This window comes from Aquarana catesbeiana, linkage group LG10 (genome assembly GCF_042186555.1).
Source record: "Aquarana catesbeiana isolate 2022-GZ linkage group LG10, ASM4218655v1, whole genome shotgun sequence".
Taxonomy (NCBI): domain Eukaryota; kingdom Metazoa; phylum Chordata; class Amphibia; order Anura; family Ranidae; genus Aquarana; species Aquarana catesbeiana.
In genome coordinates this window covers 17,300,770-17,328,185 of record NC_133333.1, presented here as the reverse complement: position 1 = coordinate 17,328,185, position 27,416 = coordinate 17,300,770, and the positions used below count along the sequence as shown (strand labels likewise).

The 27,416-nt window shown below is 43.3% G+C and overlaps 1 protein-coding gene across 1 annotated transcript; it reads left to right on the top strand.

The window, feature by feature from the left end:
- The first annotated feature begins 1,378 nt into the window (after window positions 1-1,378).
- On the top strand, window positions 1,379-26,387 carry LOC141110400 (uncharacterized). The gene is made up of 5 exons (XM_073601730.1): window positions 1,379-1,533; window positions 15,237-15,353; window positions 18,536-18,682; window positions 21,030-21,167; window positions 23,714-26,387. Exons 1-5 carry the CDS (start codon window positions 1,479-1,481, stop codon window positions 23,899-23,901), a joined length of 645 nt encoding a protein of 214 aa, XP_073457831.1. The 5' UTR covers window positions 1,379-1,478; the 3' UTR covers window positions 23,902-26,387.
- The last annotated feature ends 1,029 nt before the right edge of the window (window positions 26,388-27,416 follow it).

Sequence of the window (27,416 nt, the reverse complement as noted above, 5' to 3'; positions counted from 1 at the left end):
AGCCTGTGTCCACCAAATACAGCCAGCCTGTGTCCCACCAAATAAAGCCTTGCCTGTGTCACATCGATCCCCCCTCCCCCGCATTCTCCGCGGGAGCACAGCAGTACGTACCTTGCTGTGTGTTGTCCTCTCCTGCGGTGTCTCCTTCCACAGCGGCGATGGAGGGGTCCACTCCTCTCATACTTCCTGTTTTCTCTCTCCCGGGCGCAATGGGAGAGCGAAAACAAAAAGTAACATCAAACTCAGATGTCAATCAAACCGTCGTAGTAATAGATACTACGAGCGCCGGGCAGAAGCTACTCGGCGCTTCAGAAAGCGCCGCAAGGCGGGATAAAAGCCCACAAATCAGGGCCGTTTTAAGGAATTTGGGGGCCCCAAGCAAAATGGACATGGAGGCCCTCCCAACCCCCCCCCCCCCGCACGCACGCAAAGCCTACAGGAATCACAGCATAGCGATACAGTTTAAGTTCACGAACACTTTATATAAATAAAAAAGGTTTACAGTGCAAATACTGCTGTTGCATATAATGTGCATAAAATGTGAACATTTTCAACAATTGAACATTTGCAAAAAAACACAATTGTACCATAAAATCAAATATACATGAAAAAAGTGCACAATAACTAAATCCAACATACTTAAAACACACGCACACACACTCACATTAACACTCACTCAGGCCGCTGGGCAGTATTCCAACATGATAACGACCCCAAACACACCTCCAAGACGACCACTGCCTTGCTAAAGAAGCCGAGGGTAAAGGTGATGGACTGGCCAAGCATGTCTCCAGACCTAAACACTATTGAGCATCTGTGGGGCATCCTCAAACAGAAGGTGGAGGAACGCAAGGTCTCTAACATCCACCAGCTCCGTGATGTCATCATGGAGGAGTCGAAGAGGACTCCAGTGGCAACCTGTGAAGCTCTGGTGAACTCCATGCCCAAGAGGGTTAAGGCAGTGCTGGAAAATAATGGTGACCACACAAAATATTGACTCTTTGGGCCCAATTTGGACATTTTCACTTAGGGGTGTACTCACTTTTGTTGGTGGCGGTTTAGACATTAATGGCTGTGTGTTGAGTTATTTTGAGGGAACAGCAAATTTACACTGTTATACAAGCTGTACACTCACTACTTTACATTGTAGCAAAGTGTCATTTCTTCAGTGTTGTCACATGAAAAGGTAGAAGAAAAGATTTACAAAAATGTGAGGGGTGTACTCAGTTTTTGTGAGATACTGTATGTATGATGTTAGGTCCACTCTCAGCAAACCCCCCCTCCCCTCCTTTTCTCCAGAAATATACCAGCTACACTAACTTGGAAAAATCATTTTGAGGCCACCGTAAGCATTTCGCTCTCTGCTGCCTCTTGAGCACTCCCTCCCTGATTGTATCACTCCAAGAAGCCAACGCCCTGAAGTTAATTAAAGGACAGTCAACGAGCCCAGCATCTTCTCTTCATCCTCTTCTGCAATCATGGGGAGCTCCATTCTTCTATTCTCCTGCATCCTCTCCACTTTGGTGGTCACCGGTAAGAAACTTTACTGTAACTTATTTTATGTCTCGGAGAGTGTGTGACGACTTGTTGCTCTGCCAAGCTTTCTAGCTAAGCAGTTCTGCATTTTGAAAGATGAACGAACACAAAAGGCATCTTGCAAAGATCTTTAACCCACACATTGTATTCCCCGATTCCTGATACTGTTTTATTCTGCCATTCATTTGTAGGGATCAGCTAAGTAATTTGGTCTCAATTTTGCCAAGGCTGACGCTCTGTTTTTTTTCTTGAGCTCCTTAAGTTAACATTACTTGAAGAAAAAAAAAAAAGACAATTTATATATTTTTTTCAAATTTAGCGATTTTTTTTTCTTCTTGCATTTGGGGTAGTCTATTTTTTTATTTAGGGGTTTATTTATAAAAATGTGTCTTTCTTTGAACTGCTTAGGTTAAATTTACTTGGAAAAAAAAAAAGACAATTTATTCTTTTTTTTTAATTTTGCGATTTTTTTTTTAATATATTTGCGATTTTTTTTTAATATATTTGCAATTTTTTTTTTTAGGGGTTTATTTATAAATGTTTTACACATTTTTTAATTCAATCACATTGAAAAAATATGTGAATTCTGGGTGAAAGGTGTGTGAATCTTGAAAAATAGACCCCTTAGTGTTCTTTATTTTTATCCTTCTATGTTCTGGTGCACTATATTCTTTATTTTACTTTTTTTACTGTTGTTTTCTTTTTCTTTTTCTTTCTGTGAAATGAAGAGTAATATTTCAAGCTAAAATATTTTTTTTCTATCAAAGGGACACACCCCAAGGCCTATTGTTTTCAGATTGTAAAACAATGGTGTGTTTGTTCGTATTTGGGGGGAGTTTCATTCAATTTATTTGGGGGTCTAGTTATAAATGGTTGACACATTTTTAAAATTAAATTTAAGTGAATATGTGAATTGTGGAGGAAAGTTGCGTGAAAACATTTAAAAATAGACCCCCCCCCTTTTTAATAAAAAGAATTTAAAAAATAGACCCCTTAGTGTCCTTTGTATTTTTGTTTTTTAGCCTTTTTTGTGTTACATTTTTATTTATTTTTTTCCACTGTCTTTTTTTTTTTTGTAAAAAAGAACAATATTTAAAACAAAAATGTTAGTTTATATTACAGGGACACACCCCAAAGCCTAATGTTTTCAGATTCTAAAATGAGGGTGTGTTTGTTTGTACTTAGGTAGTTTATAGTAGTTGTAAAGACTGAAATTTTTTTTTTTACCTATATGAAGGTAAAAAACCTTCAGTACATAGCTCCCCCTGCAGCCCCTCCTAATACTTACCCGAGCCCGATCCCGATCCAGCGATGTGCAGGGGAGCGGCTGCTGTCCCGGCTCTCTCCCTCCTCATTGGCTCAGAGACAGCAGCGAGTTGTCACTCACGGCCAGTGAGGAAGGAACGAGGGCGGGGCCAAGCCCGTCCTTGTGAATGTTTTGCCATATGCGGCCCTTTGATACTTACTGTGTGGCCCTTTGCAAACCCCAGTAGTGGAAGGGGGAGCATTGGTTTGCAGGGGGCCTGTAATGATAGTGATCTCTAGCAGTCTCACATAATTAGTCCCCAGTCCCTGACTGTCTTCTGTTTCCATCCTCCAACAACACTGTAACTGAGTCTTACCATCCTCTCCAAGATGTCTGCAGTCTCTGACCACCATCTCTCTAATATGTCTGCAGTCTCTTACCACCATCTCCTCTAATATGTCTGCAGTCTCTGACCACCATCTCCTCTAATATGTCTGCAGTCTCTTACCACCATCTCCTCTAATATGTCTGCAGTCTCTGACCACCATCTCCTCCTCCTAATACGATTCTTAAATCAGGAAGGCTGGCAACTCAGATCCTCTTAAATAAAAGAACTCTATTGGTTACATGGGTACACGGATGCAGGCTATACGCTGATGTGTTTCGGCTATGAAGCCTTCATCGAAGCTAATACTGTATGTCTACAGTCTCTGACCACCATCTCCTCTAATACTGTATGTCTGCAGTCTTTGACCATCTCCTCTAAGATGCCTGCAGTCTTTGACCATCTCCTCTAAGATGTCTGCAGTCTTTGACCATCTCCTCTAATATGTCTGCAGTCTCTGACCATCTTCTCTATGATGTCTGCAGTCTTTGACCATCTCCTCTAAGATGTCTGCACTCTCTGACCATCTCCTTTAAGATGTCTGCAATCTCTGACCATCTCCTCTAAGATGTCTGCAGTCTCTGACCATCTCCTTTAAGATGTCTGCAGTCTTTGACCATCTCCTCTAAGATGTCTGCAGTCTTTGACCATCTCCTCTAAGATGTCTGCAGTCTTTGACCATCTCCTCTAATATGTCTGCAGTCTCTGACCATCTCCTCTAATATGTCTGAAGTCTTTGACCATCTCCTCTAATATGTCTGCAGTCTCTGACCATCTTCTCTATGATGTCTGCAGTCTTTGACCATCTCCTCTAATATGTATGCAGTCTCTGACCATCTCCTCTAAGATGTCTGCACTCTCTGACCATCTCCTTTAAGATGTCTGCACTCTCTGACCATCTCCTCTAAGATGTCTGCAGTCTCTGACCATCTCCTTTAAGATGTCTGCAGTCTCTGACCATCTCCTTTAAGATGTCTGCACTCTCTGACCATCTCCTCTAAGATGTCTGCAGACTTTGACCAACTCCTCTAAGATGTCTGCTGTCTCTGACCATCTTCTCTAATATGTCCAGTCTCTAACCACCCCCTCTAAGATGTCTGCAGTCTCTGACCATCTCCTCTAAAAGGTCTGTAGTCTTTGACCATCTCCTCTAATATGTCTGCAGTCTCCGACCACTTCTCTGATACGCCTGCAGTCTCTGACCATCTTCTCTAATGCCTCTGCTGTCTCTGACTATCTTCTCTAATATGTCTGCTGTCTCTAATAGTCTCCTAGAAAATTACACATACTAAATAATTAAATATTATGTTCAGGATTTTTATGCTTTCAAGGCCACAGCTGAGGCCCCCTATACTTTATAAATTGACACCCCCTGCTTTAAGTCAGCTTCCTCCCACTCTCCAGCAACCCCCTTCCACAAAGCCTCATACTTTACCAGTCCACGCTCCTGTGAAATCCACAACACTGCTGCAAACTGAATCCCAATCATTCTTAAGGACAGGCCTTGAACTTTTGGGTAGCATGATCAAGGGCTTTTCCATAGAAATTAGTTGGATATTCTGCACATGCATAGAAGAAGAAAGAGACCAGCTGGAAGAGTTTACAGGGGGGGCTCCTCATGGGCTTTACCATGTGGATCTCACAGGAATGTGGACAGTTGAGTATAAGATTTTAGGTGGGTGCTGCTAGGCAGGGACATCCTAATAGCATCATTGGCCCCTGGGCAAAGTAATGCTCTGGGGCCCCTACCAGCCTTCCCCAATTTACGTACCTACTTTCAAGAAGTAAAGTATAAATAGTTGATAGAATTAAACATAAAGTATTTATTAGTACTTTCAATAAAATTGATTTTAAACAAAAAGGAAAACATGCCATAAATCAAAAACTAATTAACACGAATATCCAAACAATATAAAAAAAGTCAGTGGAGTAGAGCACAGGGGATCAGAAGGGAAGAGTATGGGGGGCAGCGGGGCAAAGTAGGAGGGAGGGTAAGAGGGCACAGTACAGGAAGGGAAGCAGGAAGTACATTACAGAGGGTCAGAAGGGCACAGTGCAGGGGGCAGGAGAGCACAGTACAGAGACGGCAGAAGGGCACAGTACGGGCAGGTGAGGAAGGCACAATACTGGGGTCAGGAGAGCACTGCACACAGGTAGCTGAAGGGCACAGTACAGGGGGGCAGGAGAGTACAGTAGAGAGGGGGCAGAAGGGCACAGTACGGGCAGGTGAGGGGGGCACAATACCGGGGTCCGGAGAGCACTGCACACAGGGGACTCTAGGGCACAGAACAGGGGGGCAGGAAAGCACAGTACGGAGGGGGCAGAAGGGCACAGTACGGGCAGGTGAGGGGGGCACAATACCGGGGTCCGGAGAGCACTGCACACAGGGAACTGGAGGGCACAGAACAGGGGGGCAGGAAAGCACAGTACGGAGGGGGCAGAAGGGCACAGTACGGGCAGGTGAGGGGGCACAATACCGGGGTCCGGAGAGCACTGCACACAGAGAACTGGAGGGCACAGAACATGGGGGGCAGGAGAGCACAGTACAGAGGGGGAAGAAGGGCACAGTATGGGCAGGTGAGGGGGGCACAATATCAGGGTCAGGAGAGCACTGCACACAGGTAGCTGAATGGCACAGTACAGGGGGGCAGGAGAGCACAGTACAGAGTGGGGCAGAAGGGCACAGTACAGGCAGGTGAGGGGGGCACAGTACCGGGGTCCGGAGAGCACTGCACACAGGGAACTGGAGAGCACAGTACAGGGGGACAGGAGGGAACAGTACGGACAGCACAGTACAGAGTGGGCAAGAGGGATGGGGGTCAGGAGACCTCCGTACAGGAGGTACAGGAGGGCACAATACAGGGGGTAGAGGAGGGCACAATACAGAGGGACAGGAGGGAACAGCATGGACAGCATCGTATAGAGGGGGCAGGAGGGCACGGTGGGCAGCAGAGCACAGTTTAAAGGGGCAGGAGGGAACAATACAGGGGGGACCAGTACAGGGGGAAGGTGGGGAACAGTACAGGATGGCACAGTACAGGGGTCAGGAGGGCACAGTGCAGGGGTCAGGAGGGCACAGTACTGGAGAGAAGGAGGGTACAGTACAGGGGCAGGTGGTTACAGTACAGGGTGCAGTAATCACACACAGTGCAGGGCTATTAACCATGCATTGTATGTGAGGAGGACAGCATATGACCACACCTCAAAGCTGTTTACAGCAGACACTGCGGGAGAATGGCTGCATGGATTGCGGAAGCCAGTCAAAGCCAGGGATACGTCTAAGAAGAGAACTATGTAAGGCACTGGGCATTTTATTTTCTATGGTGGTTGAATTTGAGAGTTGGCCAACCACATTAAGAAGTCCACGTGAATTATAAAAAACAGAGCGCAAAATGATCTTCTTAAGAGTCCACGATTCTTTACTGCAAGGATAGATTTTGCCTTATTCTCAGAGTTCAGCTTGAAATCCTTACTTTGCAGCATGTTAAATGCATAGTGAATGTGAAGATAGACAGTGTCACATTTTCAAACTTTATAAGGAATCAGAAAATGAAAGATTTGCTGTTTGAAAAAATGCAAATGTTTGAAAGCCGAAAATTAAGTAGATAACAAGACCTGGAATTTTCACTGAAGACCATAAATTCTGCAAGCCCATCAAAGCCAACTTGCTTTTCAAAAGAAAATATTTGTTTTTGTTTTTTTTTTTGGTTGCAATTTTAAAGAATAATTCCAGACATTGCTACTATATACATAATTCCATTGGTCTATCTTATATCTATGTATATATCATACCTGGCAAGTGCCCTCGAAGCTAGAAATCACTAGGTAATCATTTAGGCACCACTACTCCAGTGATCTCTGTTTGCTTCCGGGTCCCACGCTGAGCAGCTGCACTCCTACTTGCTGAGCACAGGAGATTGCCCGCTTGGCACAAGCGCCATTCAGAGATCGCTTTTCCTTTCTCTGAATGATTGCAAAACATTCTTTGATTGGATGGAGGAGAGAGAGGGGGCAGTGACATCACACTCTCCATCTCGTCTAATCAGTGAACGCCTTGCATTCAGTTTAGAAAACGCTACTCTTTCCCTGAATTGCGCCTGTAGTCATGGTCATCTTTAAAGCGGGGCAAAAGGGGCAGCTGCCCCGGGCCCAATCATTCTTTTTGGACCCAAAGCAGCTGCCCTAGTAGTATGCACCGCATGCTAGCACATTAGGACAAACTTACCTGCAAACTGAGCCCTTCAGCTAGGGTTGCCACCTGTCCGGGATTCACCCGGACAGTCCGGGCTTTAAATCCTGTGTCCAGGTTTCAGTCCACCTGAAACCTGGACACATCAGTTACAGCCCTGCAGCACCAGTCCTTTTATACCCCTCTCCCCTCACGTTGGCTTCCAGTGTTTTTAATTTTATTGGTAGGGGGGATGCTTTAACTTGGGTACAGACTGACGTGGGGGGATTATACTGGAGGACAGACTGACCTGGGGGAGATTGCATTGGGAGACAGACTGAGCTTGTTTGATTTAACTACGCTCCTTAACCACTTGCCGACCAGCCGACGTCATTATACAGCGCCAGGTCAGCACGTTCTCGCGAGTCAGCCGTAGCTGTACGTCGGCTCCTTTAAGCAGGATAGCAGGCACCCGCTGCACTGCAGGGGTGCCGGTGCTCGTAGCCGAGGGTCATGATGATGCATCAGTCACTGGTCACTTCCCAGATAGCGAGGATAACTTGCCTCAAATTTGTGGCAGTGTTGAGTTGTAAGTCTGTTAACTTGCTGCACATTTTCACCGGCATGCTGTACACTTGCAGAGCAGGTGAAGCACAAGTTCTAGTTGACATTTTTCCAATTTGTAGCAAATTTGTGTAGCAAGTCTCTAGCAAGAGCAAAGTGGCAGTGGTGAGTCTACAGCAAGAGCTCTGCAAGTCTACAGCATGACAAATTCAGCCACAGTGACCCCCTGTGGTGGGAGGACTATTGCACAATATAACTGAACCAGAACTTGCAGACTTGTTTGCAAAGAAAGTTGATCTGGAGTCATGCAATGCGGAGCTTGCTGCAATTATGCAATTATAACAAATTTATGAAGCCTGGCAAGTCTAGCAATAGCTATAGCATAGAATGACACATGCATGGGAGTCTGATAGGGCTGCACACCCCGATACAAGTATTTGAAAGAAATGGGGCTTTTTAGCAGCAAGTATGAGTCAAAAAAGTTCATAAAAATCACTAGTTTTATTACCAAAAGACAGTTGGGCATCAATAAAGTACAAAAGTTAAAATATGAGCTCTGGTATAAGGAATGTGAGACAGTTTGGCCTGGGAAGGAAAATCAGTCAATTGATGATACCATGTGGTATGGTTTTTAAAAAATATATACATCAGAGGATGTTTCCCCACAGTGTTATTAATTATAGTAGTACCATCCGATGTTTAGGAAATGCCCCAATGCATTTCGACCTTAGAGAGTATGGTCTTCTTCAGGGGGTTCTTACATTTCCTTTCCAGCAAATGGGCTCGCTAATTCAGAGACTTCTCTTTATTAAAAAAAAAAAAAAACAAAGAAAAACAGAAGATTCCCCCACAGATGGTCACGGACCCCACCGGAGAATAGTCCTCGCCTCCACCCCAAAGGGGCAACCCCGGCCCGGTGAGGCTTGCAAGTGGTCACAGCTTAGTGTGTTTAGAACGCAAGGGCCGAGACACCTGGGTATTATGTTGAAATTATTAAGATGCTATAACATCCATGAATAGATGCACAGTATCTGTATATTCAGATTAGGAGCATATGAGTGCCAGATCTTTTGATAATAAGACTAGTGATTTTTATGAACTTTTTTGACTCATACTTGTTGCTAAAAAGCCCCATGGGGAATCCTCCATTTCTTTCAGTCTAGCAATAGCTTAGCAAGTCATTTTCAAACTTGCAGCTCAATTGCTTGCCATCTGGGTTAGCACAGGACCCAGAAGCAAGTGGAGATCACTGTAGTAGCGGTGTAGTAGCGGTGTCTACTTCAGTGATTTTCAGCTTCCAGGGGGCATCAGCCAGGTATGGTATATACTATATACAGTTAAATTTGGTCAAAGCTGGTATAGTACAGCCAGAATTCTTCTTTGATGTTAGTAACATTTGGGTAACTTTCTTCTTGAAATAAAAAATGAACAGAACTCTTCATAATGTTGTTATATCCGGTGGTTTGTGAGTCAGAGACTTTCCACTCCTTATTTGAATAAAAGAGCATAGTTTAGTTTGCTCAGCATTTCACTCTTGGCGGTGCAGAGAATCTGACCTCCCCTCCCCCATACACTGACGGAAAGTCTGACTTGCGAACGAGTCAATTCTCAATTAATTACACGTTACAGTGTACGATACTTCAGCGTCCTCTTCCCTGTTAGAAAACTCCCTGGCTTAGCATGAATATTCGTCCTCCTGCTAGGAATGAGACTAAATTAGTAAAACTTGCATGGGGACGGAACAAGGAGAAGACTGTCCGGAGCGCTGCCAAAAATGATCAAGAGTGGAAAAAGAAATGCCTCGGTATACAGTATAAACTAAGATGAATACAGCGCTGAGATTACGCTGTACGGGGACATGCAGACACCCCCTCTCCCAGTCTGGAATAACCAAGACTCTTAAAGTTGAACTGCAGATACAAAAAAAGAAAAGTACATTTAAAAACAAAGATATACAGTGGGGACGGAAAGTATTCAGACCCCCTTAAATTTTTCACTCTTTGTTATATCGCAGCCATTTGCTAAAATCATTTAAGTTCATTTTTTTCCTCATTAATGTACACACAGCACCCCATATTGACAGAAAAACACAGAATTGTTGACATTTTTGCAGATTTATTAAAAAAGAAAAACTAAAATATCACATGGTCCTAAGTATTCAGACCCTTTGCTCAGTATTTAGTAGAAGCACCCTTTTGATCTAATACAGCCATAAGTCTTTTTGGAAAAGATGCAATAAGTTTTTCACACCTGGATTTGGGGATCCTCTGCCATTCCTCCTTGCAGATCCTCTCCAGTTCTGTCAGGTTGGATGGTAAACGTTGGTGGACGGCCATTTTTAGGTCTCTCCAGAGATGCTCAATTGGGTTTAAGTCAGGGCTCTGGCTGGGCCATTCAAGAACAGTCATGGAGTTGTTATGAAGCCACTCCTTCATTATTTTAGCTGTGTGCTTAGGGTCATTATCTTGTTGGAAGGTAAACCTTGGGCCCAGTCTGAGGTCCTGAGCACTCTGGAGAAGGTTTTCATCCAGGATATCCCTGTACTTGGCCGCATTCATCTTTCCCTCGATTGCAACCAGTCGTCCTGTCCCTGCAGCTGAAAAACACCCCAACAGCATGATGCTGCCACCACCATGCTTCACTGTTGGGACTGTATTGGACAGGTGATGAGCAGTGCCTGGCTTTTTACACACATACCGCTTAGAATTAAGGCCAAAAAGTTCTATCTTGGTCTCATCAGACCAGGAAATCTTATTTCTCACCATCTTGGAGTCCTTCAGGTGTTTTTTAGCAAACTCCATGTGGGCTTTCATGTGACTTGCACTGAGGAGAGGCTTCCGTTGGGCCACTCTGCCATAAATCCCCAACTGGTGGAGGGCTGCAGTGATGGTTAACTTTCTACAACTTTCTCCCATCTCCCGACTGCATCTCTGGAGCTCAGCCACAGTGATCTTTGGGTTCTTCTTTACCTCTCTCACCAAGGCTCTTCTCCCCCGATAGCTCAGTTTGTCCGGACGGTCAGCTCTAGGAAGGGTTCTGGTCGTCCCAAATGTCTTCCATTTAAGGATTATGGAGGCCACTGTGCTCTTAGGAACCTTAAGTGCAGCAGAAATTTTTTTGTAACCTTGGCCAGATCTGTGCCTTGCCACAATTCTGTCTCTGAGCTCTTCAGGTAGTTCCTTTGACCTCATGATTCTCATTTGCTCTGACATGCACTGCGAGCTGTAAGGTCTTATATAGACAGGTGTGTGGCTTTCCTAATCAAGTCCAAGCAGTATAATCAAACACAGCTGGACTCAAATGAAGGTGTAGAACCATCTCAAGGATAATCAGAAGAAATGGACAGCACCTGAGTTAAATATATGAGTGTCACAGCAAAGGGTCTGAATACTTAGGACCATGTGATATTTCAGTTTTTCTGTTTTTAATAAATCTGCAAAAATGTCAACAATTCTGTGTTTTTCTGTCAATATGGGGTGCTGTGTGTACATTAATGAGGAAAAAAAATGATCTTCAATGATTTTAGCAAATGGCTGCAATATAACAAAAAGTGAAAAATTTAAGGGGGTCTGAATACTTTCCGTCCCCACTGTACATAAAGTTTGTGTGCACTAAATGCCTTTACAAATCCAGATATTACCTGGTAAAAGTAGCAGCATCCTCACTGTGCTGTACATGGTCTGTGCTGAGATTAGAGCTGTGGGAGCCCAGATAGCAAGCAATTGAGCTGCAAGTTTGAACATGACTTGCTAAGCTATTGCTAGACTTGCCAGGCTTCACAAGTCTGTTGCACAATTGCAGCAAGTCTGCATTGCATGGCTCCAGGTCAACTTTCTTTGCAAACATTCTGCAAGTCTGCTGCAAGTTCTGGTTCAGTTATGTTCTGCAATAGTCATCTCACCACATGGGGTCACTGTGGATGAATTTTCTTGCTGTAGACTTGCCGAGCTCTTGCTGTAGACTCACCACTGCAACTTTGCTCCTTGCTAGAGACTTGCCACACAAATTTGCTACAAATTGGAAAAGTGTCAACTAGGACTTGTGCTTCAAGTGCTCTGCAAGGGTACAGTGGGGGGAATAATTGTTTGATTCCCTGCAGATTTTCTAAGTTTGCCCACTTACAAAGAAATGAAATCATTTTTATTATAGGTTTATTTTAAATAATAGAGACGGGATATTAACCAAAAATCCAGGAAAAAACATATTAAACAAATGCTATAAATTAAGTTGCAGTTCAATGAGTAAAAAAAGTATTTGATCCCCAAGCAAAACATGACTTAGTACAGTAAAACCTTGGATTTTGAGCATATTTCTTTCCGGAAACATGCTTGTAATCCAAAGCACTTGTATATCAAAGCAAATTTTCCCATAAGAAATAATGGAAACTCAAATAATTAGTTCCACAACCATTTATTCATAGGTCCTTCAGTTTATAGTCCAAATAAAATGATTATAGCAATGTGACCAGGTTGTGTAACCATAAAATGTCCATCCACAAATGGAAGCCTCCACAAGGGGATTAGAAGCAAAATCCAGCAGGAGCCACAGTGTATAAAAGAGAAGAGAGGCGCCTCTAAGTGTAGCAATATGGTTACATTTAATGAAGGTACAACATTTAGCAACTCACATGGTTGATGGTTAAAAGAGGCACATCTAAGTATGCAGGCATAAAGCTGTCCACATAGACCATCCTCCACACCGCCGGCTCTCAACACTGTCAGTCTGCAATTGTGACCGGGAAGACTACCCTGCAGTAGAGCGATCTGAAAGCGAGGCTTGAAGCGCTCGTGGAGCGCAGCGTGAAAGAGATGATGTCGATGGCGGGGAGAAGGATGGTCTATGTGGACAGCTTTACCCCGGATGCCTGCATACTTACATGTGCCTCTTTTAATCATCAACCATGTGAGTTGCTAAATTTTGTACCTTCATTAAATGTAACCATATTGCTACACTTAGAGGCGCCTCTCTTCCATATTATACTCAGTTGTGCCATGACGCTACTTCAAGACATCTCTTGTATATCAAGTCAAAATGTATTTAAAATTTTTGCCTGTCTTGCAAAACGCTCTCAAACCAAGTTACTCTCAAACCAAGGCTTTACTATACTTGGTGGAGAAACCCTTGTTGTCAAGCACAGAGACGGGACGTTTCTTGTAGTTGGTGACCAGGTTTTCACACATCTCAGGAGGGATTCTGGTCCACTCTTCTTTACAGATCTTCTCTAAATCCTTAAGGTTTCTTGGCTGTCTCCCGGCAACTCAAAGTTTCAGCACCTTCCATAAATTTTCTAAGGTCTGGAGACTGGCTAGGCCACTCGATGACTGTAATGTGCTTCTTTTTGAGCCACTCCTTTGTTGCCTTGGCCACAGCCAGAACACTGAAGAGGGGTCATGGCTGGGTCTTCTAGCATGACAATGACCCAAAACATACTGGCAAGGCAACAAAGGAGTGGCTCAAGAAGAAGAACATTAAGGTCATGGAGTGGCCTAGCCAGTCTTCAGACCTTAATTCTATAGAAAATTTATGGAGGGAGCTGAAACTTCGAGTTGCCAAATGACAGCCAAAAAAACCTTAAGGATTTAGAGAAGATCTGTAAAGAAGAGTAGACCAAAATCCCTCCTGAGATGTGTGCAAACCTGGTCACCAACTACAAGAAACTCTTTGTCTCTGTGCTTGCCAACAATGTTTTTTCCACCAAGTATTAAGTCATGTTTCACTTAGGGATCAAATACTCGGGGATCCGAAGATACGAATTATCCGAAGTAGCGAATGCTGCATCTAAACTAGTGGAATTTAACTAATATGAATGCATTCGAAGTTACGAATGATCCGAAGTAGCGAATGCTGATCATAAATGATCCGATAAACGAGAAAAAAAACATGAATAAAAACTAAACAAAACAAATTTTTTGGTAGTAGTGCACAGGTCTACTCCTGGCTGATTGACTGTCTTGCATGTGACAGAAATAGTAGTCCTTAGCAACAACACATTAACTTCTTCTGGACAGTACTCTATGTGTTAGACCCATGTATTGCATCTTCCTCTAGCTCAGTCTCCTTGTTGTTTTGCAAGCCCTGTTCTTTTGATACGCTGTGCAGGCAGCCTTTTTGGAGACTTCAGACCAGGCAACTTAAAGTTAATGGTAACTTTACTGAAGAAAGGCAAAAATGGAATAACAGTTCTTGTAAAGCAGCTTCTCACACACATTCCTGTACAGAGGTGTTCTAGTGCCCATAAGGTAATCATACCTGAGTCTATAGGGACAGAGTCCATGATTGGCAGTAATCCACAAAGTCAGTGAGCCATAAAGGCAATAAGTCCACAGCTGGCAGTTAAGAGTCCACAGAGTCCTTAGGTTCCCAGCCCCTCAGGGAACCCCGACTGGACCCCCTGCCCCCCACGGTCCAGCAGGATAACAGCCTATATCTTGAAGGCAGTGTTTCCCAAGAGCTCCCCCCAGGGCATTTCAGTGAGCCCTTTTTACGTGGGTCTTTGGTAAATTGGTGTGAAAATCTATCCAATCGATTCCTCAGATCCACCACACATCTACATTGTAGCAATTGCCACCTCGCTGGCTCAGCTAACAGAGGAAATGAGCTCAGCCACAGGAAACAAGGGCATAGCATAGAAAAGAAGTGAGTCCTTATAGGAACCTGCCTACACCTAGAATTAAAGTGATAGTAAACGATCAGTTTGAAAAACAACCCATTCTGTTTAAAACTGAAATGAAAGGAAAAACATTCGTGAATAGATTAAAAAAAAAAATTATATTATACCTTTTTTCTTTTTTTATAAGTCATAACATAATATCTGTTCTCAGCTGCATAAGAGCTGGGGGGAGGAGAAGCAACAGAGCACTGAACTCTCCAGTGAATGGCTGTGCAGCCGGGTGCGTGTCAGGACAAGAGAATAGGCTGAGTTCCCAGCACAGCTAGAGAACTGACCACGGTGTTTACTCCTGCTTAGTGTGGTCAGTTTCTAATAGGAAAGTAGAAGGAACACCAGGAATTTCACACAAATGAAGCAATACAAAAATAACAGAATACTTTCTCATACGAGTACATGGTACAGCAGCCACATATCAGGAATATGAATCGCTGGGGTAACAAACACTTTAAGTTATGTATGTTTGATTTTTTTTTTTTAAATTTGGTGACTGGAAGGTTGCAGCGGGTTTTACCCAGGAGTTGACCTTTAAAACCAGATGCTATAACCAAAAGAACACGGTATGTAGGCTTTGTGCTTTATATTTGGTTATCAGCTAAGTAGAGAGTCAGAGCGGCTCATTTTGTCATACATTATTTCTGCTATTAGTAATGTCTCCTTTATTTTACAGGATTCTCTTTATCCTGTATTGAGTGTGAAGCGGAAGATGAGAAGTCTTGTAAAGGAAGCTCCATCACATGTGAATCTGAATTCTGTATGGCAACTTTAAAGTCTACTTTAAATGGAGGTAAGTGAAAAAAAACTGCTTTAATAAAAATTAATTTGTTCTCAGTGCTGCAATTATTCAACCACTTTTAATCTGATTTTGATTGCAAGGTTCAAGAATATGTATTGTATACAGGACGCTAGGGATGGGTCCTGGATGGGAGGTACGGTATGTGTCCTCATTAAACGTCTCTACTCTATTCACATCGCTGTCCTAAAATCATATCAATCTATCTATTTAAAAATAAAATGTGCACTGAACTCATTCAAAGAAAAATACATGCAGCAAATAAAGTGTACCATTATACAATACTGCTGTTAAAAGTCAAAATAATAAATGTCCATATGTGAAATTATCTTTGTACATCAAGAAATATATTAAAGTGCTTCAAAAGTTCTTCTTATAGTGCTCCATATGCAAAGTACTTCAGTGCAACTCCTATATGCATATAGAAAGTGCAGCTTATAAGCTTTCCGTGCCTCTGAAGACGCCTGGTTGGCTGGCGAAACACGTTGGACGGGACTATCCAGTGACGCCATTTTCGGCCAGTGGAATGCACATTTATCTTTTAAAAAGATAGATTGTTAAGGTTTTAGGACAGCGCTGTGAATAGAGTAGAGGCGTTTAATACAAGGACCAGCAGCAGTCCGAATAGAAAAAAGACGATTTAAAGTGACAGCGCTGTGGAATTAATATATATATGTGTCCCCAATGTGTGAGTTGATGCAGCCACCATATCTAATGATTGGTAATCTGAAATACAGGTATATGACATTTTTGGTTTTGGAGTATTCTAGGAGGGGGTGGAAAATTCCCTGTAATGTGTCCTGCCCCTAGGAGCACACTGATGAAGGGGAGGAATGCCCAAACCATGTCCAGTCCCTAGGAGTGCACCGATGAAGGGGAGGGATCCCCATAATGTGTTGTGTCCCTAGGAGTACAGTGATAAAGGGAAGGAATGCCCAAACCATGTCCAGTCCCTAGGAGTGCACCGATGAAGGGGAGGGATCCCTGTAATGTGTCCTGTCCCTAGGAGTACACTGATAGGAGGAATTTGGGTTTAATACTGCTTTAACAGGGATGACAAAAGACAGTTGGAGTACTCAGGGATTCTCACTTATACAGAGAGATGGGTTCCAGGGTTATCCGGCAGAGAGGGAATACTGATTGACAGTTGTTTTGGATTTTTTTGGAGGCTTCTGGAGGGAAAGAGCCTCCAACCCTGACTATGGGTATCTTGGCCCTGTAAGGGTTATCCTGCCTGCAAGAGTGTGCTGTTTGGTTACTGAAATACTGCTAAGCTGCAGTGACCATTTCTTTGGATCCCTGGAGCAAGTGGGGACTTTAAACCCTGTGTCAGAAACCATGAAATCGGACAGAAGTACAGTTAAATCACACTTGTTTATTAATAAAAGAAAAAAGAACCAATGTAGTCAAAACATAGCCAAAGTTCAGTAACCGGAATGGATAGTCAGCCAAGCCAGAAGTCAGGGATCAATGTAGTGGAGCAGCAAGCAGGATCGGGAGCCAGAAGGGATGTCAGCAAAGCAAGTCTTTAAACAGGAATGCAGGAGATAGTCTCTGTGATGTTGACCTAGGTGAAGGCAGAGCTCCTCTGGACTGGACAGGTTAAGTAGGCAGGACTGACAAGCAGGATATCATAAACAGCTGAGTAACTGTGGAGAGATAGGAACTGGCAATTAGCTAACAGTTGAGCAGCCAGCTCAGAGACGGAAGGGCTGAGCCCAACCCTGACACCCTGTTAAGGAACAATGTTATTCTGGCGATGAACCAGAGGTTTGATTTGTTCCAGAGATTGTTTTTTTCATGCTGTTTTTGTTTGCCTTTTCAAAAAATAAAGACTGTTCACTTTTACAAGAGCAGCTAGCTAGTGATCCAGAACCCAAAATATCGCAATTGATACAATTATTTCTGTACAGTAGTGACTGGGAGGTAGGTTGCTTTGATGCAGTTCAGTCATATTAGTACTCTTATGCCGCGTACACACGGTCGGACTTTTCGTCTACAAAAGTCCAACGGACGCCGACGGACTAAAGCTGGCTGGTAATCCGATCGTGTGTGGGCTTCTCCGGACTTTCAGCAGACTTTTTCAGCCTCAAATCCGACGGACTTTAGATTTGAAACATGCTTCAAATCTTTACGTCGTAACTACGACGGACCCCGAAATCCGCTCGTCTGTGTGCTAGTCCGACGGACAAAAACCCATGCTAGGGCAGCTATTGGCTACTGGCTATGAACTTCCTTATTTTAGTCCGGTGTACGTCATCACGTACGAATCCGTCGGACTTTTGTGTGGTCGTGTGTAGGCAAGTCCGTTCGTTAGAAAGTCTGCTGCAAGTGCGCCGAAAGTCCGCCGGAAGTCTGTCGGACAGGCTGTCGGACTTTTGTAGACGAAAAGTCCGACCGTGTGTACGCGGCATTAGAGGTTAATAATAAAAAACTGGATGGCAGACTTTCAAAGTCGCCAAAAGCTCAACCTGAGGAAACGGTCTGCTTCTTCAGAAGGTGGGGAACACCTGATGTGGTCCTTTGACTGGCACTGCAGACGTTTCAGTTGATTTCCATTGCAATTTAGAATGTTTGGTGATACAGCTGAAATAAAACTCAGCAGATCGCTTGGTTATAGGCCAATGGAGATATAAAGAAAGCCTACAAAATTGGTCCCCCACTGTGCTAAGTACTGTAGAACCCTCTCTACAGTCTCTACAGGACACAGTGGTGACATAGGGGTCAAGAAATAGAACCACCAACAGCAGCAGCAGAGGACCAGGCGATCTACAGTCCTAGAAGTTCTGGTTTCCAAAGAGACTTTATGGTCTCTTTGGGGACCAGGCGATCTACAGTCCTAGAAGTTCTGGTTTCCAAAGAGACTTTATGGTCTATATTCATTAGAATGGTGTTCAATAGTGTGGGCAGTGGGAGAGGTGAGCCTCTGCTTTCTTCTTTGAAAGGAAACTTTTATTTGCCCCTTTGGCGACAGAGTTACAGTGGAGTAAAAGGGTAAGCGGGGAGATTTCCTCTCCCTTCCTGTCTCAGGAAATCCATGTGGAAGTAGGAGAACATCTCCCTATCGGGAATCCAGTAAGCAATAGTTCTGCTTTCAGTGAATGTGTTATGATCAAGTTAAGTCTAAGATGCCACGTACCCCTTTGACATATCTTGTTTTCTCTCTCTTTTGACAGATGGGCAGGAAGTGAAGCGGTACAAGAGATCTTGTGGGGAAAAATCAATGTGCTCTCAGAAGGAAAGTTTTACCTATTCTAATGGAGTAATAAAAATAAGCAGTTCCTGTTGCTCTACCAGTAACTGCAGTCCTCCCATGCCTGCGTGTAAGTACTGCATCCCTGTAGTTGAATTTAAACTGAACAGTTATAGGCATTTTCATAGAAACCATTTCAGATTGCCTGTAGGACCTGAATGTATGATTTTGTGGAAAAGATCTTTTTTTAAGCTTATGTCATTTTCAAAAAATACTTTTAAGAAATAATAATAAAATTACATTTTTTATATATACAGTGGAACCTCGGATTACGAGTATAATCCGTTCCAGGAGAATGCTCGTAATCCAAAGTACTCACATATCAAATCGAGTTTCCCCATTGAAGTCAATGGAAACGAAAATAATTTGTTCCGCACTGACTTCAATAGCATGCAATACCGCATGCAGCCAGAGGCGGGGGGCCCCGGTGAGCCTCCGAAACGGCCGGAAAGGCACGAGGACAGTTCGGCAAACCTAGGAAAGACTCCGTTCACGAGCCTTTCCGAAGTTTGCCGAGGTCAGCTGAACTGTCCTCGGGCCTTTCTGTGCATTTCCGAACGACGATGATCTGCATCTGTTCGTCTCCGGCGCCCCACCTCCGGCCAAAAGCGGTACTGCGCACCGCTTTGGCCTGAATCCTGCTTGTTTTGCGAGACAACACTTTCAAACCGAGTTAGGATTTTTAGAAATACAGTGCTCATAAATTGAAACACTCGTTAACCGTGTTACTCGCAATCCAAGGTTCCTCTGTATTTAGAAAATATGTTTCATTGCCTTAAAATTCCTACCAAAAGAGGATATTTTGTAGCAATTAAAAATTCCTTTAATCTGCCTGTAAAGTGGCACATCTGTAGCATGTATAGAACATGCTGCAGCAAGAATGACATTTCTAAAGAAAAAAAGAAGTCAAATCACATCTATATTGACTCGCGGTTGCAATTGCCGACACCCGGCTATTAAAAAAATTAAAGAAACAAACAGCGTGGGGTTCCTCCCAGTTCATACCAGACCCTTGGGTATGGATTTTAAGGGGAACCCCTTGCCAAACTTTAAAAAAAACGCCACCCCCCCAAATTCCATACCAGACCCTTATTTGAGCACGCAGCTTGGCAGGTCAGAAAAGGGAGAGGGGATGAGCGAGCGCCCCCCCCCCCCCTTCTGAACCATACCAGGACACATGCCCTCAACAAGGGACAAGGGCTTCTTCCCAACAACCCTTCAAAATGGGCACTTTTGATTTTTCCTGTATGGCTCCCTTAGACTTCAATAGGGTTCGCCGTTCAGGGTCGTTCGACCATCTCTACTCACAAAGATAGAAGAATACGGAGCTTATCTGGTATATACCATTCCAAAATGAATTCCCGTGGCCAGTGGCTAGTTATAGAAAAATATCAGCTGCCATAGATGGAAACATTCAAAGCAACAGTCTAGACTGAAAATTGATGAAGGAGAGGAATCTCCATAATGTGTCCCACCCCTACAAGTTCATTGGTGAAGAAGAAGATTCCACGGAATGCGTCTTGTCACTAGAAGTACATCAGTGAAGGGGAGGAATCCCCAGAACGCATCCTGTCCCTAGGAGTACACTGATGAACAGGAGGAATGCCCATAACATGTCCTGCCCCTGGGAGCAGACTGTAGAAGGGGGGGAATCATTGTAATGTGTCTCACTCTTAGGAATACACTGATCCCTGTAATGTGTCCTGCCCCTAGAAGCAGACTGATGAAAGGGAGGAATCCCCATAACATTTCCCCTGATAAAGAGGAGGAATCCCCGGAATGCGTCCTGTCTCTAGAAGTACACTGATGAAGGGGGAAATCCCCGTAGTGCATCTTGTCCCTACTACTACACTGATGAAGGGCAGGAATCCCCGAAATCTGTCCTGCCCCTATGAGCAGACTGATGAAGGGGAGGAATCTCTGCAATGTGTCCCACTCCCAGGAGTACACTGGTGAAGGGGAGGAATCCCCAGAATAAGTCCTGTTCCTAAGAGTACACCAAAGAAAAGGAGAAATCCCCATAACACGTCCTGCCCCTAGGAGTAAACTGCTGAACAGGAGGAATCCCCAAAACATGTCCTGTCAATAGGTGTACACTGATGAAGGAGAGGAATCCCCATAACATGTCCTGTCCCCAGCAGTACACTGATGAAGGGGAAGGATCCCCGTAACGTGTCCCAACCCTAAGATTACATTGATGAAGGGGAGGAATCCCCCAGAATGTGTCCTTTCCCTAGGACATGCGCAGTGGGGGGAAGGTGGGAGGTATCACCTGAAGCTTTGCGTGTAATTACAGCAGCTTTGGGCTTTTTGGTTCCTTAGCTCACCTCACCTAAATCTGTCTGGTTATACTGTCAAACTGTGCTTAGATTACACCAAAAAATGTATACTGACCATTATCTCTTCTTCATTCCTAGTGCCACAGACTAAAACAGAGAAGAACGGGGTCTCCTGTATGGATTGTCGAGGTTCTGGGGACACACCATGTACTTCCAGCACCCACAGAGACTGCACTGGGGATGAGAAGCAATGTGTCTCATTAACTATTACAACAAGTATGGCTTTGAACACATTTTGTTTCTTTATTATGATTGGGACTAAACAAAGAAAATTTAAAGCTGAGCTTCGGGCAGATATAAAAGGCACGCATTAATGCAGCTCTAAATCACTACTTAATGCATCACTAAATTTATTTATTTTTTTAAATGCAAACAATGTGCTGTAAGTACTTGAATTTGACTTGGTATCGGCCTCCTATATCAAAGCTGCCTTACGGACTCTCCCATACTTAGGGATAGGAGAGTTTGAAACTTGAAAGAAAAAATGTACCCATGGTGGGGCTATTTAAGCACTGAACTACCTTTTAAGAATGATGTTCTCCACCACCTTGAATGGATTGTGGCGCCACCTAGATGAAATCTTTTGTTTATTAACAGCTTTTGCGGTAAAATAAAAATTCTATTTATCTGACCTCTACTGGTATAGATGCCAACTGTTCCAGATTTGTCAGGACAGTTCTGCATCTTAGCGAAAAGTATGTCACTAGCACACCAAGGATCTCCAGACTGATGTTCTCCACCACCTTGGATGGATTGTGGCTCCACCTAGATGGAGAAGATAAGAAATATTTTCATTTCTTAAATCTTTTGTTTATTACCATCTTTTGGGGTAAAATCAAAGTTCTATATACATCTGACCTCTACTGGCACAGATGCCAACTGTCTCAGATATTCTGGGACAATCCTGCATCTTGGACCGTCTTGATTATGTGTCCTGGGCAATGTCCCAGGATCACAGTTTCACCCTTATTTGCACATTCCCAGTAATTCAATAAGGCATTCATTATGGTGTTCACGGGGGTGTGAGTGGGCAGTCCCCACTTAGTGGGGTTTTGCTGAGTCCCTTCGGTAATTGGGAAGCCCTGAGGTAGACTGTGGATTGGGTTATTTGTGTCCCAGGGACCAGGACTTAAATGTTGGTATGTATATACAGATATATACAGAAGTTTCTTTCTTTTGGGTCTAGGTGGAGGAAAGAGTCTATGGGTTGTTCAACACTGGTGTTGGGACTGTTCGAGCAGTGAGGGCTGAGAAGCCTGCTGTCCACTCTGATCTAGGAGGGGTAAAATGAATGCAAAAGATTTCCCTTATAAGCTATGCCTGGTTTTATAAGACATGAGATCTCTGCAGTTTTTGAAGAGGGAACCAGTGTATGAACAACCTATGGACTGTGGGGGTTGACCTTGAGGAAAGAGCTTGCCTTCAGTCACTTGAACCTGTTTCATCCCAGATTTGCCGGAACAGTCCATGCATCTTGGGCCTTAGTACTTGGTGGTGCCACTCCTGGCTGAGGTGTAGAGACCCATTGGTACTCAGGATAGTAGGGATGCCAGTGTAAGAAATACTCATCCAGTGAGCGATAAACATTTAAGCAGAAAACCGCTGCTCACCATAGCCGATCCTAGTGTGGATGTATAGATGTAAAATCTGGAGTCAATGTAGCTCTGTGGGCCACGCCCCCTGACATGTTTCTCCCCACCAACCAGGGCTTAATCATAGGGTTCCTTAGTCCAGATGATGCTGTGCCCCAGGAAATGTTGCGGGATCAAAGTGTCACCCTTATTTTAGAACTCAATAAAGCATTCATTATGGTGTTCACGGGGCCATGAGTGGGCAGCCCCCACTTAATTAGAAGTCAGCATAAAAGAAAAACGAATACTCCTGCGCTCCTGAATACTCCTGAAAACGTGGGTCTTCACTAATCAAGCCACCACATCAGCTGTGCTGCCACTCACCACAGGTCAGGGAAAATACAGAAGAAACTCTAGAAAGAAAAGGGAATAGAGGGCTAGCGCATTACCTTTGAGACACTTTAATATTATCGGGCTCTGAAGAAGACGGTGCTACCTTCGAAACGCGTCAGAAGCAGCGGTCTGCACGTCTTGTCCATAGGTCTGGAGACTGCTACCATCATTAGACCATTATGCGTGATTTTTATCTACCTTGTGAGTAGTACTTTTACGCTTTCTTTTTTAATAAACTTTTTTAAAGATAACGCACAAGGCCGGTGCGCCCTCTCCTTTCTGTTTTTTGTCGACGCTTTAATATTGAACTGACGCGTTTCGAGGGGCATCCCCTCGGGATACCCCTCGAAAAGCATCAGATTTCTTTGGGTTCTACATCCCACATCTGTTACTGGCCTGCAGATCTTGCTGGATGGGAAAAATGGTGGACTTTTATACAATTTGCTTGATTTTATCACTCGTTTGTGAGTATATTTTTTTAAACCTTTTACAATATTAAAGTGTCGCAAAGGTAATTCGCTAGACTGGTGCGCCCTCTGTTCCCTTTTCTTCCCACTTAATTAGAGGTGGGGTTTGGATGATCCTCGTGTATGTTTTTGATCGAAATGGAATTCCCCTTTAAGTGCCTAAACAAAGACCTTAATGGCGGGTATTTCTCGAAAGAAAGCTTTCTGAAAGCTACAGGCTTGAAAATATCAAAAACACTTTTCAAATTGAAGTTAATAAAAATAAACATTTTAATACATTTTAGTGACTGGTGATGTTTCATAGTAACGTCGTTTTATATTTACTCCACAGAGCCGGCTGATAACACTTCTCTGAGAGGTTGCGGCACACCGGGATTGTGTATGAAGGAGATGGACTTTAAAACCGGAGACAAAGTGCAAGAGATGAAGTTCAGTTGTACCAGCGGGAGCGGGAGTCTTCATTATAGTCTGATTTTGCTGATTTTTGCACCCATGTTCCTTGTCAAAGTCATAGGATAGACCCACCTACAGAGCTAAGAAATGTGTATGTAGAGTGGTGAAAAAAGAAAAAAAAATCATTTAAACCCTAAAGTGTGTGTAACCCCAACAATGGACTTTTATTTGTTGCTTTTGGTCTGTTAGTCATGCTATTAAAAGTTTTTTTTTTTGTGTTCAATATGCGCAAAAAAAAAAAATTTAAAAATACTGGTTGTTCCTGCTAGATAATCTGATAACTTCCTGTGCTATCAAGAACATTCTAGAAACACAGCTTTGTCCACTCTTCCTCCAAGACATTGAGGAAAATTTGAATGTGATTCATGAAAGGCAGGTAAAATGTTAAAGCGGAGTTTCAACTGTGAAAAAAATTTTTTTTTTGGGATGAATATCTTTATTTTTAAAGACTTATTACTAGCACTCACATTATTTTCTTTTTAATCGCTGCTCGATTGCCGATTTAATTGAGCATGATATGTTTTATTCCTTCTTCTTGGCACTTTCCATCTTGTTTGTGGGCATGTGAAGCCCACAAGCGCTATCTCCCAGGCTCTGGCGCAGCTGAGCGACCAGCATGCACCACCCGTTCTCGCGCATGCGCCGTATGTACGGCGCAGCACCGTACACTTCTAACGTTGCCATCACAGCCGGCAGTGGCGGCTGAATTGCCAGCCCCCCGTTGTGATGGCAACAAAAGCCCTCGGTGCTGCCCAGTGACTCCTGGGAAATGATGACACGCATCTCCCAGGAGTACTAGCGAGCACGGGCGCCGAGGGAAATGACGTCAGGCGCCGTGGAGAGGAAGAGGCAGATTATGAGGGACCCCCTAGCGATAGATCTGAAAAGGTGAGTAAGAAAAATTAAAAAATTTTTTTCCAAAGGTTGTTATTAATATTTAATGCAGCTGAATAATGTAAAATTAGTTTTATGACTGGAACTCCGCTTTAAATGATATTTACACCTACTGGGTAATAGGAATGAACAGAGTGACTTTGGCTAAATTTATTTCACCACAAAATTGCTGGAAAACTTTCAATTTAAAATCTTCAAATCTGCTTAACAAAAAAAAATTTTGGGGTGTATTTATGGTCAATTTTTTTTTTCTTGTTTCTTTTTTCCTTTTTTTTGTATTATGCCATTGTTATTTGTGTACTGATCCTTTTGATTTTTTCTTTTTTTTCTCTCTCTTTTTTTTCAATGATAAAAAAAAATAAAAGAATGAGGTTAAAAAAAGGGGCCATTATTGACATTTTTGTAGAATAGTTGATTATGTAACCCACAGGAGCCATTTAAAGCCCATTGTGCATTTACAGACGACCAAAACCACCTCTATTTTACCTTCTTCACTGATTCCCATGCATTTAGTAAAAATAGAAAAATTAGATATCATTTTTAGCACTCTTTACTGGTTTTAGCTGGAGCTCCGCATCAGACAATAGTAATTTTGGTTTAAGAAATGTCTTATTACGCTGGTCTAGGGTATTTAAAGCAGGCCTTGCAATAATTTGCCAAGTCCATTCAAAAGGTCCAGGCCTCTTCTCCCTGTAAACATTTTTCCTGCTCTAGTATTTTTAAAATGTTCCTGTAAGCAAAAAGGTTTTATACTTACCTAACCCTATCTTCTGCCCACATTATCTAAGCAGGAGGGACGACGTGCTGCTTCCAGCGAGAGTCTAGAGAATGCTGAGTAGCCCAAATCTATGGGGAAAATGCTCTTGCAATGGATTGCCGTGTCTTATCACAATATTTGTGATACTCTTTGTTCCCCAGGAATATCACCGCAAGGATAGTGACCTTCTCTGGTGTTCTTTCCCTTAAAATGGTTGTAAACCTCAGACATGAAATATGAACAAAGCATATCTATCTACTTCTTGTAGCTGTAGGCACTAGACAGTATCGTGTGACCACCAGCATTGGGATTGATTTCCTAAAACTGGGGAGTAGCCAACAATGGTAGCCAATCAGCGTCTAACTTCGGCTTGTTCAATTAAGCTTTGGCAAAAAAAAAAAAATGGAAGCTGATTGGTTTCAATGCAGAGCTGCACCAGATTTTGCACTCTCCAGTTTTAGTAGATAAACCCCCATAGTGTTCTAATTTCCAGGCACGAGGAGGAGCAGGCCTACCACCCATCCACAACCTCATGCTCAGCAATGCAAAAGATGGGTCAAGGTTATATAAAATCCAACTTTTTACCTTACAAATACATTTTGGAAATATTAAAGGCCAGCAAATTTTTACAGGGGAATGGTACCTGAACATTATACGTGGATCTTGCATTGCACTGCATGGCCTACTTTACCGAGAAATGGGAGTCTTTAATATCATAATGAATCTATCTTCCATTGATGACTTGTTGTAAAAGGAATGTGACTTCTTTACTTGTGCTGTGACAGGTCCCCTTTATTGGTGAAACTTTTTTCTGTAGTAGAGATAACTTGGATTTGTTTGAATCTTGTTTCCAATTGTGTACAACTTAGAAATAAATAAATTGAATGCTTTTTTTTTTTTTTACCTGATACTTCCGTGGTGTTGTTTGTGTGCCACTTTAAATGTTATTTTATTTTGTGGTTTTACGTGTGTATATGAAAATGCAGAACACCTCCGGGTTTCTGTTCATGAGAAGGAATTATTAATTACTGCACTTTCATCAAACAGCATGTCTAGGATATACCTGACCTTTAAAGCAGCAAGAAATAGAAATAATACTCTATAAATAATCTATCTATCTATCTATCTATCTATCTATCTATCTATCTATCTATCTATCTATCTATCTATCTATCTATCTATCTATCTATCTATCTATCTATCTATCTAATGTTTTAATGTTTTTCAACAGTTTACCACTAGATGGCATAGTCCAATGGGATGTCACCTGAGAGCAGTAAAATGTTGCTCGGAGCTCTTCAAGCACCCTGTTATAGGGTGACAACTTTTGGTCCATGTTGTAGGGTGACTTTCTCTGCTCGTTATAGGGTGACAACACTCTGCCTCTGTTATAGGCTGACAAGTTTCAGTCCATGTTGAAGGGTGAAAACTCTCTAAACTTGTTATAGGGCGAGAAAAGTCTGCCCCTGTATTCCTGTTATAGGGTGACAATCTTGCCCTAGGACCAGAGAGAGAGACTGCTCCCATTGCCCCCAGACAGAGAGAAAGCAAGAGAGACTGCTCCCATATTGCCCCCAGCTGAGCCCAGAGAGAGAGACTGCTCCCATATTGCCCCCAAGCTGAGCCCAGAGAGGGAGAGAGAGACTGCTCCCATACTGCCCCCCAGCTGAGCCCAGAGAGAGAGAGACTGCTCCCATATTGCCCCCAAGCTGAGCCCAGAGAGGGAGAGAGAGACTGCTCCCATACTGCCCCCCAGCTGAGCCCAGAGAGAGAGAGACTGCTCCCATATTGCCCCCAAGCTGAGCCCAGAGAGGGAGAGAGAGACTGCTCCCATACTGCCCCCCAGCTGAGCCCAGAGAGAGAGACTGCTCCCATATTGCCCCCCAGCTGAGCCCAGAGAGAGACTGCTCCCATATTGCCCCCCAGCTGA

Coding starts and splice junctions, on each gene's coding strand:
- LOC141110400 (XM_073601730.1), top strand. CDS start 1,479: ATGGGGAGCTCCATTCTTCTATTCTCCTGCATCCTCTCCACTTTGGTG. Junction 1,534..15,236: donor CTCCACTTTGGTGGTCACCG/GTAAGAAACTTT, acceptor TTTATTTTACAG/GATTCTCTTTATCCTGTATT. Junction 21,168..23,713: donor CTCATTAACTATTACAACAA/GTATGGCTTTGA, acceptor TTTACTCCACAG/AGCCGGCTGATAACACTTCT.